This window comes from Medicago sativa, chromosome 6, assembly GCF_051527215.1.
Source record: "Medicago sativa cultivar Bolivia chromosome 6, Bolivia_mono, whole genome shotgun sequence".
NCBI lineage: Eukaryota > Viridiplantae > Streptophyta > Magnoliopsida > Fabales > Fabaceae > Medicago > Medicago sativa.
The window spans coordinates 9976437-9990860 of record NC_140754.1 but is presented as its reverse complement, the minus strand read 5'-3'; the positions used below and the strand labels follow the sequence as shown (position 1 = coordinate 9990860).

Below are 14424 nucleotides of genomic sequence, written 5' to 3'. Positions count from 1 at the left end.
ATGACAATTGCTTAGCACCTGACGACAAGCATGCATGTTAGTATTTAATTTATTTATTTTTTAGTTTAAATTGTTTACCTCATGGTCAAAAGCTGAAAAAATATTCAGCTTTTATTTTGATGAATATTTTTAAATTGTTAAAAGTGTTTAAGTAACACATAATTCACTAGGAATTAAGTCTTTTTTGTCAAAAAATAATAATAATACATTGTGTCATTGTACTGTTTATATGCATATATTCATTTTTGTGAGGGGTGAAAATAATTTTGGTAACATAAAATTTATTTAGATTCTTATTTGAGTGTGTTCCATGATTTGAGCAAAAACAAAAGTTTTTATCAACAAAATCATGGTTAAATGACTACTAAGCAAACATGCTCTTAATTTGGAAACTATATAAAATAAAGATAAAATAAAATAAAATAAAGAAAGAGAGAGAGAGAGAAGCTTGAAATTCTCATTCCAAGGTTTGCTTTCCTTGTTCTCTTCCATTAACTTGACACAAAAATTCAATTTTGTTAACTTCTAAAATTTCTCTTACATTTTTTTTGCATTTGGGATTGGAATTTAAAGGATGAACATTGAATAAGCAATTATTCAAAAATAAAATAAAAATGTCACATGCATTGGATTTCCTTTCCAAATTTTCAATCTTTACTTCATTAATTTCGTCCATCCCATTTTCTCTCTTCCACCAAAGAGAATATAATTAAGCCCTAACCAAATCTAATAAAAATCACAAAAAACAAAAATAAAAACAAAAACAAAAACAAAAAAACTACTAGAACAAAGATCTTGTCTCATTTTTCTTCATCAATAAAAAGACAATTAAATAAAACATTTAAATAAAATAAAAATAAAAAAGAAAGAAAAAAAGAACCATAGAAGGAGAGTGAAGCTAGCTATAACAATACATCATGTTCATTATTCTGAGTGTTGTTTCCATAAATCTCAACAAGCTTCTGAAGAATCAACACCCTTGTTCTTAGAAAAACTATGTAATCAGCAGTTTCCTTAAACAACTCATCAGTTTTCACTTCATCACCATTGTTAGAAGGAATTAAATTCTTAAGAGCTTGTAGCTTTTGTGAAAGCTTCTTCTTGGACTTGCATTTTTCTTCCATTTGTCTTCTTCTTGTTCTTCTTGTGGCTTTTTTCACAGAGAGTTTGTAACTATGTTGTGTGTTTGTGCTCATTGTTGTTGAAAACAGAGGAAACAGGGGAAACAGAGGAAAACAGAGAGAGGAATGAAATGAGTTTGGTGTTATGAATTTTTGAGTTAAGGTGTCATTGGGTTTAAGTAATGAGATATAATGAAATTGCCACTTGATTGTACATGTTACTACCAAAATGCCACTGCTTTTAAAACATTTTTTTTTAAATAATAAAATTGTTTCAAATTTGTTCAAATAATATGTTGGTCGTAGTCCCATGAACATAGCTCGGTTGCCATGAACATGCGTTGTTATATGTAGGGGTCGAAGTTCGAAATCCGAACACCTTACTTATTTACCTTTAAAAATGTGAATTCTAACCACTAGATTAATTACTAAAAAATTATATATATGTTGGCCGTAGGGTTGAGTAGTTCAACTCATTTGAAGAAGTTGAAAATCTTAATTGCATGAAGAAGAAAAATATCAATTTAACAAATAATTACTAACATAGAAAGTATTAAAAAATAATATGTGATCCAAATAAATTTGTGAGGGTTAGAATTAAAAAGTTCATATTACTCAATCATAAATAAATTATTGACTTTAACTATAACAACTTCTAAAGTCACGTAAATAAAGATTATAGTGTGCTTCTCTCAAAAAAAAAAAGATTATAGTGTGCTGACAGTGTAATTTTTAAAAATTGACAATGCATAAAAATTAAACGCATTATTTGAGTGGATCTCATTATTCTGAAAGCAAGTTCTATTAAATTATGTTAGTTACACATATATTTTTTTTTTGGGTGGTGGCCGGGATTTGAACCTCAAACCTTGCATATATAATGCATTATCCTTACCAGTTGAACAAAGCTCACGAGGACAGTTACACATATATTTAGTAAAACTCATGTAATTTTGACATAAATAATGTGAGTTTTAGTCTTAAAAGTGATATTTTCTCTTTGACCAGAAAAAAAAAGTGATATTTTCTCTTGAGATTTAATGTTGGGATAAAAAATCACCACTTTTAAGCTAAAAAGTCACCATTTTTTAAGTATAAATATGGATTTAGAACAAAGTTACAAGAAATATGAAAGTTAAGGACAAAATGTTCAATTTTAAAAAATGGGAACTTTTATTTGATCCTAAAATCATTGAAGTGTTGAAATTTTTATTTGTTTAATTATTTATTTTAAAGTATTATTATAGTCATTGTTATTTATATTAGTTATTAATTAATTAGTTTTTCTTTTGACTTGGTCTTACACGTTTCTCTTCTTTATATCAACGTTACAACTTGGTCAATGCTAATTAATAGGATTTTTCGGTTTGTATTTCTACTAAATGATAGCAATTTAGTAGAAAAGTACATAGGGTGGAAAAGAATAAACTCACTTATTTCACTTTCATCTCTAATAACAAGCAACAAATATTAAGTTTCCTTGAGCATCCAAAAAAATTGTTCGTGAGAACTTGCTAATTCATGTGCGGTGCTAGCGAGTAGTGACTATTATATTTCGAAAAATATTAGATGTGAGACCTACCGTATCGAGTAATCTAACTGAGATGGCGAAATATTTTTAAGCCCAGTACATAACTAAGATCAATAGGTTTTGTATTCAAAATCAATTTTTTTTTTTTTTGACAAGACAAAATCAATTTATTTGTGTTAATATTTATTCTTGATTCATTATTTAATGATAATTCTATGTATAATTTTTCCAACATGAAGTGCATGACTAAGCCACCAAAATAAAATTATTTTATTCTTATTGTTTTTTAGGGGATTTATCCTTATTGTTATAGACAGCAACAAAAAAAGTTATTAAAAACCATACAATAAGGTCGTATGTAGGTCCTAAAATCATTATGTTTGTTAGGCAATTAGGAAACTACAACCAAGATGTTATATTATTATTTTTAAAACATTCCAAGATATTTTTTTTAGGGAAAAACATACCAAGATATTATAATGTAGCACTAAAAAATATATATCATAATACAGATAATAAAATAAATATTGAGACCAAGTAGTTCTAATACGTTTTTTTTAAGGAAGGTAGTTCTAATACGCAAGAGGTTTATTTTAAAATTGTGAAATTGAGAGAATGTGTGAAATTTAATATATAAAAATATTCTTTAAGTATCAATTTAAAATGCTCCATCAGTACAACTTTTTTAAGATAAAATGTTGTAAGGACATTTAACATGCTTGAATCTGGATTTGAACTCACAATTTTTTCCATTTCTCAACATTTAATGTATGAATATTATATTCATAAAAAAAAAAAAAAAATACCAATTTGAAATTTGGCCCTACAAGAAACAAAAAGCATAATTGGTTCCATTTTTAATAAAACATTCGTTGCAATTGGTTAATAACCCTCATATATATGATGCATTTGATGAAACAAGAATTGTAAGTATTTGAAAATGGTGGGACCATAGAATATGAAGAAATTGGATATTTTGATATAATAAGGTTATGGTTGTAATTTGATGATGTAACAAGGTTATGGTACGTACGTGATGACCCCAATTGAAAAAAGAGAAAGCGGGAAGAGAGGCAAACACAACACAAATTGGGAGCCAGTGAGGCAGAAACTAAAGCCTGCCCTTCTGTTACGGCACATGTGAAAGGTCCCTAAAACTTCACTCACTTCAATTACCATATTGCCCTCATATAGTTTTGTTATGGCAGACATCATAAAAGAGATTATGGATTTGGAGAGAATCACAAAAAATTGAGTGTTACGGTAAAATTGACAAAATTACCATTTTTTTTTAAGAAGTAAAACTTGTCCACCGGACTGATATTAGAGAATCGAATTTTAAAGCTTAAGATGAGCATAATTGTTCACCGAAGTGACATCAGAGAATCGAATTTTAGAGCTTAAGAGGAGCACAATTGTCCACTAATAAGATAATCGAATTTTAGAGCCTAAGAGGAGCACAATACAAAGTCACAAACCAACACCAACAAACCAACTCAAATGGATTCAAAATGATCAAGAGGATATTTGTATAGACTTATAGTATTGTTCTTTGATGTCACGGTAATTAGTAGTTTGAAGATGTAAGTGCTAGAGAATTGAGTGTCACTTTTTGTACTTCTAGTCTTTAAAATTTCATGCACATTTATTTTTTGAAAACATCATGATTATAAGTTTACAATTACAGAGATTAATTCATCGAATCAAGTAGAACTATAATATATGTCAAAACTCTCCATTAAAATATTTAATAATAATTTTGACATCTGATTAAAGTATAAGAGATTCGTTATCATTTCATACAACGGGTCTTGAGAATACTTTTTCAGATTTACTTATCTGTATTTATGTTGCCTCTTTGCATTATAAATCGAGCATCAAAGATCGCTCTAAAACATTAAATTATTCAAAGTGGCCCTTTTCCTTCTTAAGAAAATTTATATTATGTACCACATGTTTAAATGCTTTTTACATGTATGAAAAGTATCACTTTTAGTACTTTACTTCTTTTTAGTAAATGAAGCAAGTGATTGGATATGCTTCTGTGTGTTTTTAGGTGAAACAAATTATTTCACTAGGCAATAATGTGAGTGATTTTAAGAGTGCTCATTTGACTATAAATAAAATTGTTAGGTGCTTACATTGATTCATTGAACCATGTACATAATTAAGCACAAATATGATTTATTCCATTTCCAATTTATTGCAACAAATTCATGAAGGTTCCTTTTTATTCTCTCTAAAGAATTTTCTGTTTTCCTCCCATAATAAAGAAACACGTTTTAGGAAATACATACATATAATATAATGTATAAAAGTGTTGTTATTCATTTTATCCATTCATTCATTAGATACTCTAACATTTAAAAAAAGAAAATCAACATGTACAAATTAAGTGTAATGGAAAAGCATTGTGCATTTGTCGTGAATTGAGATATTTGCACATGCATGTAAGGATTTTGATTATAATATGTCCTTATCTATTCTATGATTCTATCCTAGAGTACTATGAATTCTATCCTAAGGTATACTCCCTCCGTCCCGGAATAACTGACATATTTTCTAAAAAAAAGTGTCCCAAAATAACTGACTCATTTCAATTTTCAATACAACTTTCATCATTCCCAATACAATATAACACTAAATAATACTACTTTTATCATTCCCAATACAATATATTCCACTTTCCCCGTTATTTATACACTTTTCTTAATCTGTGTGAAAAACCAAAGTAGGTCAATTAAACCGGGACGGAGGGAGTAATATATAGATGAGATTTGTAAACGTTTTAAAGCAAAACAGGAGGTGTTGAATTAAGCCGACCTAAATCGACACTATTAAGGACAATAAAATATTCCATGAATTGTACCTAGTATGGCACCTTCGAAAAGGACAAATTCTTGAACCAAAGGTGAAAAGGATCAAACAAATAATAAATAATAATAACAAATAATAATAATAATAATAATAATAATAATAATAATAATAATAATAATAATAATAAGTATTCCTTCAAAAAAAAAGTATTCTCTCCCCAAAAAATAAAAGTATTCTTTCCTTATTAGATGTCATTTTTGCAAAATAAAATAAAATTATCTCAAAATAAGTCATGATTTATGAGAATTGTTAATAAATAATTTTACGAATAGTTATATTTTATTTTTGTCAAGCAAATAGTTATATTTTTTAATCACAACTTTTTATTTATATGAAAAAACTAAAAGTGATTCTTAACTGCACAACAAAATAGACACTAAATATAAAGTAGTCTGTTTTTTGTGGAAGAGAAGAAGTTTCCTATATCTTTCAACACTTTTTGAATGATCTCATTATCATCAATGACTGTTTAATCACAATAAAAGTAATATGTTTTCTTTTAGTTTTAATTATTTGACAACATTAGAAATAAAATTCATACCAAATTATGTTCAAGTTCATGTTCAAAGATAAATAATTGTTCGGTATTTTAGTTTATAAAGTAATTTTATGTGAGACGTGTGAAACATTAAATATAGATATGTCTTTTGGTTTGAATTTAAACTTTGATTTATTATATTGTAGGAGTTTAGTTTCTTCCGCTTCTTCTAACTTAAAGGACTAAGGTGCAAACTTTGACTAAAATAAAATGAAAAACCGAAAGGAAGTATATTGAAAATGTTAGTAATTTAAGAAACCATAATAAAATGAAACGAACTTAACTGATCAAAAACAAAACCAAGCTTTTTTTATAAATATAACGAGATATGATATTTTTTTTCCTTTAAAAAAATGAGATAAAATACCTTTTAGGAAAAAATATCAATATGTATCTTATGTATTATGGTGTGTTATTTGAATAATAATTTTAAAGTCACTTATGTGGCAGCTAAAATTCTATAATGTAATGTATGCATTATATAAAGTAATGTAATATGGAGAGAATAAGAATATAATGAAAGTATGAAAGAAAATTATCACAAAAATTGTCTTAAAATAGGTGAAGATATATCATTTCTCTTATGAAATAGAATGTGAGGGCCTTTAAGTAATTTCAGCTAGAGAAAAAGGTTAGTACCTTAAGTTAAACTAGTTGTAATGGGGTGTGGCTTCCCCTAAAGGGTGCATGTGAAGGTGATATGGGCCAGCAAAGCTCCGTTACAGAAAGAGAGAGAGAATGAGAAAGCACATGGTGAGCACATGATTTGGAATGCATGGCCTATGAAGACATGTGACAAACAAAGGAGGGGACAGTGAGGCAGCACGAAATGTACAGCATGTTCTGCACATTCCCTGCATGGAACTGATCAAGTGGCACCCTCTAATATCTTCTCTCTCTTTCCCCTAATCTTTACAGTCAATTAATTATTATATGATTAATCGAGGATTAATGGATTTGCTTCACATGATCATGTCATATAGTTCGTATTTCAAATGATACGTAATGAGCTAGGTTTTTGGATGAGACTCAAGCCCGGTTTATATTGTATCAAAGCTGAGTTAAAGATTGCAGCGTGGAAATTGGATTGAGACATATACTAGATATAAAGGTGGATGTTGAAGTTGTTTGTAATTTGTTATTTGTCTTACATTGCTCAGGTTTTTGGACTGTTGAGTGTATAAATATAATTTAATACCTTCATCTTTTGAACTAACTTTTGGGATGAAATTCAAACTTATTTAACAAAGTATTTTAGTTGTTATTTTGTTAGTGCATGAAAGAGTTGAAATCACCATCTTCTTATCACTTCTATGTTTCTCTTCAAAATCACCAAATCATTTTAGGGTAATTTTAACCGGTGTCCCCGAGACACTAGTTAACGAAGCAAATATAGTAACATCACATTGAAACTTGTGCAGTCAACTCATTAAAAACTTAAAAAAGTATTTCTTTTAATTTAAAACTTTTTATTTTTGATTTCTTTAACCGGTTAACATAACCCATCATTTTATATCTTGCTTAATTTGAATGTCAAAAGGTTTGAAGAGGATGAATCTTAATTCTTATGTACTCCCTCTGGTCACATTTATAAGCAACTTTAACTTTTTAAAATTCATTAAATAAGTGATGTATCTAAAACATAATATAGTCTAGATACGTCACTTATTTAATGAATCTGAAAAAGCACAATTTACTTATAAATGTGACCGAATGGAGTATGAGAAAAGCTAACAGACAATCCATAAATCAATTATATATGCCTCAATTTTTTCAATAAAAGTTATTGGGTGAGGCGTACCATGTAGATTGTATTTGAAAAATTGTGGATAAGTTACCTACAATAAAATGTTTATAGAGTAGACATGGCTGATTTTAATTAGCTGTGGATAATAATTTATCCACAATTTTCCAAAAACAATCTGGAATATACCGAAATTATTTGCTTACAACAATCATATTTAGACAAATCGTATTTCATAACAATGATTCAACACTTTATCTTATTTCTATCTTTTTTCTCTTTTTCTATAACATCACAAATTTATCACGTCACTTTTTACGTCTTATCCTTCAAAGTGTATGCACTCACATTAGGTGTCCTCAAACATTTTCCATTTACTTATTTATTACTTTTTTTACTCACAAAATTATGTATCATTACACCGTTTAAACTCAAATGATTGACGTGTTTCATCAAATTAAAAACAATTTTTTTTTAAAACTCAAGTTCAAATCCTCACATAAATAATTATTTGTTGATTTTTACTATTCTCTGATATAATTCTGAATAACTAAGATCATTCCCAATTAACATGAAGATTAAGAGAAGAAAAAAATATAATAGTCCATTTGAAAATAATAAAATAACAATATGGTTCAAAATAATGTGTATAGAGTACTAGTATTTTTTTTTTTGAGGGATCAAAATATATGGTTCAAAAATATGTATGTTGTTGGTTTTCAAGCCATTTCGGCCGGATTTCTAAGGTCATTTCCCTAGTAACATGAAGATTAAGACCTTCTTTCAACAACAAAAACAAGAACATTAAGATCAAAATATAATATAATATAATAAATAATCCATATAAAAAAGAGAAATGATATTTTGACAACCATTTTTTGACAACTTTTGGACAACTTTCTCTCTCATACTCACATGATATTGTTATCCTCTCTCTTCCTTTTTCTCTCTCCATTGTTTTTGACCAATAAGAAGTGAGAAAAACAAGGTTGTCAACAAAATTGTCACCAAATGGATGTCAAAATATCATTACTCTATAAAAAAAATAGCTGAAAATACCATGTATATACATATATATACTAGGGTCTTCACCAAAAAAAAAAAAAAAATATATATATATATATATATATATATATATATATATATATACACACACACACACACACACACACTAGGGCACTACTCCCTCCGTCCTGCAATAGATGACCCATTTGAAAATGTGCAATTTTGATCTAACTTACTTTGACTACATTTTTCTATTAATATGCAAAGATAAATAATATCACATAAGATGTCGTTAGATTCGTCTCGATGAATATTTTCAAAATATCAAATTTTCATAATTTTTTCTAATATATTATTCAAGATATTTAAACTCAAAATTATGCATTGGCATGCGTAATTGGGTCAACTGTGTCATGTATTATGGGATGGAGGGAGTAGCATGTATTTATAGCTTTATAAGGGCACATGTATGCACTTGGTTTTCAAGCCATTTCTATTCGGCATGTGTGACATGTGTGGGTTCTGTAGATAGCATGTGATACTATCCAATTGAATTTTTTTGATTTGGGAGGAAGCTGCTTGAAGCCACTTTCTCATTAAAAAAATGATATTTGAAGTATATATTTTCCCTTTAGCAATATTCGAATTGATTTCATCATAAGTTCTCTTATCATTGTTCTAAGATGTATTAAAATTCTCATACTAAAAGGTATACAACATGACCATGTCATGAAAATTAAATAATGAAGGAAGAAAGTTAAAAACTATAGAGAAAGACAACGAAAGAGGGAATAAAAATATCTTAGATAATCATGTATATATTATAAAAACATACGATCAAAATCTTTATTGCATTGTATACTTTATTATTACACAAAAGCAAATCTTTATTGTATTGTGTACCTTATTATTGCACAAAAGCAATGTACTGTATTAGTTTGCATTTTATTAAAATTCAAATTTGTGGGTAGACAATAAGGGTCTTTCACCCTTAAAAAATAAAAAATAAATAAGTGTCTTTCATTTTAAATTGGATCCTCTTGTTCCCATCATTTTCTTATTTTCCCTTCTTCTTCAATTTGTATCCATCTCTCTCTTGATCATATTTTTTATTCTCTCTATTGATCTTCTCTCTAAATTTAAAGAGAGATAGATACAACTTGGTGAAGAAGGAAGAAGAAAAGAATGGGCCTAAAAGGTTACGATCCAAATCTCTTTCATTTATAGTCTAACCTCATTTTGTTCTAGACTTCGATTTGAAACAAACAAATTTTAATATATGTTTAGACTGATGATGAATTACGCAAAATTACTGCATCTCACTATATTTTATAGCTTCAACAAATATATTATTGTATTATCGTAATTTTGTTAAACTCACATTGATTCTAGACATGTACTAGTGTATAGATTCACTTTGGAGAGATTCAAAAGTGATTCTACAACTAAAAATTTGTTTTGGCATCCTCACACATTTTCATTAAAATTGATTTTGGCTTTACAATTTACTCTAACATAAAGCTAAAATTTATTGTAGCTTTTATCTCTCCAAAACATGATTTTGCTTTTATATATCTCTCCAAAACATGATGTTTTTACACTTAAATATATTATTCATCTCACTATCAGCTGGCCTAAGGATATAAAAATATAACCATTTGTCGATGGGAGGAGCTTAGGATGGTGAAACAAATGTTTTTGACCATGGTGGTATGGCCATTGGATCTTGCACCTCTATTAGGTCACACAATGGACCACCTACACCTACACCAAATATGTTTCCTTTCTACTTCTTTCCTCTTCCTTTCCTTCTCCATCATCCTACTGTCCATAATTTATGTTTAAATTATTTATATAAAAATCATTTTTATTTTAATTCGTAACAAACATTCAAAGCTCGAAAAATCCATATTTCCTATAGTTATAGAAAACATGCATTCATATGGACAATAACTTGAGAATAGATGGCTTAATTAGTTTGAAAGACTCGTATTTTATTCTTGATAAATCATATTTTAGAACTAATATCAAAATGTGAGACTCTGATCTTCATCTAATTATTCTAGCAACACGTCTAATTGCGTGAATGTGTTTTTTTTTTCATTGGATACAACTAAGCACCTATGAATTTTTTGATGGGCCATTACCTTAAGTCATTGTCTATACAGAACAAACAGAATGGGTTATGAGAAACAAGATGATGAAGAGGAATGGGATTGCCCTGAAATGCAAAGAGATGTGATGTAACATCTTTTTTTTTTGGTTCAATTGATCAATACCCTTTAACTCTACCCTTACATCATGTCATGTGCAGGCATGTTCTTACACTTTATTCGTTTTGTTTTTGTGGTAAAAACATTATTAGGTGTGAAATATGATATATGGTATATCCATATGAAGGACATGAGCTATAACACTTACATTGGTCAGTACCTTCCCTTGTTTTTGGTTGGAGACCCATGACCCACAACATGCCAACATGTTTTGTCTAACGTGATACAATTTCGCTTTTGTTGCTTTTGCCTTTACTATCTGTTATGACATTGTAATTATTTAGCCTTACCAAGGTAGTTGGCATGCTCATAGTACTACATATGGTAGCCACGGTTCAATTTTAGTAATGTTTGATTTTGCGGTAAAAAAAAGTTGATTTTAAGTGAATTGATTGGGATTAAAATTGAGTTGGAGGTAAACCAAACAATTGCGTTCAAGTGGTTGATAAACATCATCAAATAACAAATCTTTTGAGAGAATTTGTGGAACAATTTTTTGGACATACTATACTTACCTCACGGCTAAACTCTCGATTATCAAGATTCATTTCCCCTGAAAACTAAAGGGTTAACGCCAAAACAAAAACAAAATTAGTTGAAGATTAAATGATTAATGTTTGAATATATTCATGTAAAAATGAGTTGAACATAAAGTTGTATAAAAATCAATTCTAAAATTGGAAGCTATAAATTTTAGCTTCAAATCAATTCTTAAGGCAAAGTTAATTCCACTTCAAAGAAACCAAACATGTCAAATTTCTACAAACACTATAATTTTTACAAACACTTTGATTTATGTTGTTTTTTGAGGGAAGTTTTGATTTATGTTGTTGTGTGAAAGTTTGATTTTGGTGGTTAGTTTTGTATTGATTTTTGGTGGTACCTGCTAGTTGGGTGGTGTTTTTATTGGTGTTTTGATGTACGAGGTGTATGAGTTTTCTTCTGAGTGTTCTACCTTACATACGACCCTTGTTGCTCATTGTTTATGTTTTAACGGTCTTTGTTCATCTCATGTATGGATTTGGTTATTAATAAATGTTGTCGTTAGAAAAAGTTTTTACTTGTTTTATTGTACTCAAATTACTTTTATGTTTTCTTAATAAAGATAAGTCATTTAACTTGCATGATGTTAACTTTTTTTTACAACCTAATTTTCTTCACCTTCCTCCCTTTATTCACATGATTCAAATTTAATCGTATGATTCTGACTAATGTCTGATTCATATGATATAAATACTTTCTATGGGATCTAACGTGACTTTTTATGGGAGGCTCTAACTCAAATGCTTTCCTAACATGAACAACCAAAGTCTTTACTTGAGATGTGTTTCTCCACAAAGATTTTATTGTCAAGTTGCAGTTTGGATGTCCATACAAAGAGTTTATCTATAGTTACATTTTTATAACAAACTTCTCCACATTTTATTGTGAATAAGCAAAAGGGTTTTAATGTACATACTTAAGATTTTTTCAATATAAAGACTTTTTTAAAAATCAAATAATATAAAAATACTTGGTGAAATCGGATGAGATTTTTCACCATATCCATTTTTCGTACGCCCTATTTTTCCTGAAAATGTCCATCTGAATTTATTTTTTCCCCTTGTCTTTGGGTGAAAAATGAGTTTTTCACCTGTTTTGATCACAATAAGTAGTTTGGATTTAAAAATCCAAAAGCTCAATATAACAAGACGCATTCCTTTTTTTTGGATCATAAAATCGAAACACTTCATATACACCCCTGTTGTGCCAAGAATTTAGAAGAAAATAAATTCAGATTATATAATATGAATTGCATCATCACACATATTGAGTCTCTTTGATACATGAATAGCTAATCTAAGAACTACATTAACCATCATAATCCTATTATTGTGTTTCAGGTCATTGCTACTTGTTCCCGTCCAATCACCGTCGAAAATCTGATTTTCAGACTATTTAATCGGATTGCTCCGAAACTTGTTTAGAAAATCAGAAGAAAAAAAAAATCAAGGATCGAGACTTGAGGAGCAGAGTCTTGTAAGAAGTCCCTTACAGGGACTCATGAGGGGGGTTATCATGGTTATGTAGTTCTTAAATTAGGTATTTATGTCTCAAACACACTCGGTTTGTGTGTTGATATGGTTAAGATTATATAATTTGAACTTTTTTCTCCTGAATTTTTGTACAAGAGGAACACGCCTTAAATTTTTGAGGTGTTCGGATTGAAAAAACCGAACTACTTATTGTGTTCGGATTGTAAAATTCGAACATATGAAAAACTCATTTCCCTCGCAAAACAAAGAAAAAAGTAATTTCTAATTATAAAATCCAACAAATGTCCAAGGATATTTTTGGAATAAAATAGGGTGCATGAAAAATGGACAGGGTTGGAAAAGTAATAGAATTGGAATCTTTTTGTATAAATTATATGTAGGATGAGAACAACCATCAAGTAAAATTTATAAATGGACCAAACATGTCTTTTTTATGGGATTTACTTTTCCCACTCGATCTACTTCTCATGCACCCTATAATTTTTACAAAAATGCCCATTGGATTTCGGATTCTAAAATCCAAAATCATCCAAATTGTGTTTAGATTTTATAATCGGAAATATGCTTATGTATAATCAGCCATCAGAATCTCTCCAATTTCAGCAGTTTTGAATTTTTGCTTTTAAAAACAACAAAAAACAAAGTAAAAAAAATGATAAATAAAATCATAAAAATATAAAAACACCACCAAAAAATTCTAAAAATCATATAAAACTAATGCAAAATTTTTTTTTCGGATTTTTCTGATAATATGAAGAAAAAAAAAAGGTCTGAACGATGAAATTTTGGATTTTGAGGTGCGGGGTCTTGTAAGAAGTACCTTTTAGGAAGTCTTGGTCCTTGATTTTTTTCCTAATTTTTTGGGGAAGTTTCAGAGTAATTTGATCAAGTAGTCCGAAAACTGGATTTTTGATTAAGAACAACTAACAATGACCTAAAACAGAATAATAAGGGTTATGAAGATTAATATTGTCCTTAAATTGGTTATCCATGTTACAAACAAACTCAGAATTTGCGCTGATATAGTTTGAATTATTTAATCCAAACTGTTTTTCTCTTGAAAAAAAGTGTTTGGATTCTATAATTCAAAAAAAAAACAAAGCAAGAAACACGCCCTATTTTTTGAGGTCTTCAGATTATAAAATCCGAATTGGTGAAAAACTCATTTTTCACCCCATAACAAAGAAAAAACTCAATTCAAATTTGAAATCTAAAAATTACATGGACATTTTCGTAAAAAAAACGGGTACGTGAGAAATGAATAGGGTGGAAAAAAGTAATAGCAATTTTTTATTTTGG

The 14424-nt window shown here is 28.7% G+C and overlaps 1 protein-coding gene across 1 annotated transcript; it reads right to left on the bottom strand.

Annotated features, from left to right (window-relative positions):
- Positions 1–779: 779 nt before the first annotated feature.
- On the bottom strand, positions 780–1266 carry LOC146912691 (transcription factor UPBEAT-like protein). Its single transcript, XM_085722194.1, has one exon. It carries the CDS (start codon positions 1194–1196, stop codon positions 903–905), a length of 294 nt encoding a protein of 97 aa, XP_085578320.1. The 5' UTR covers positions 1197–1266; the 3' UTR covers positions 780–902.
- Between the last annotated feature and the right edge of the window lie 13158 nt (positions 1267–14424).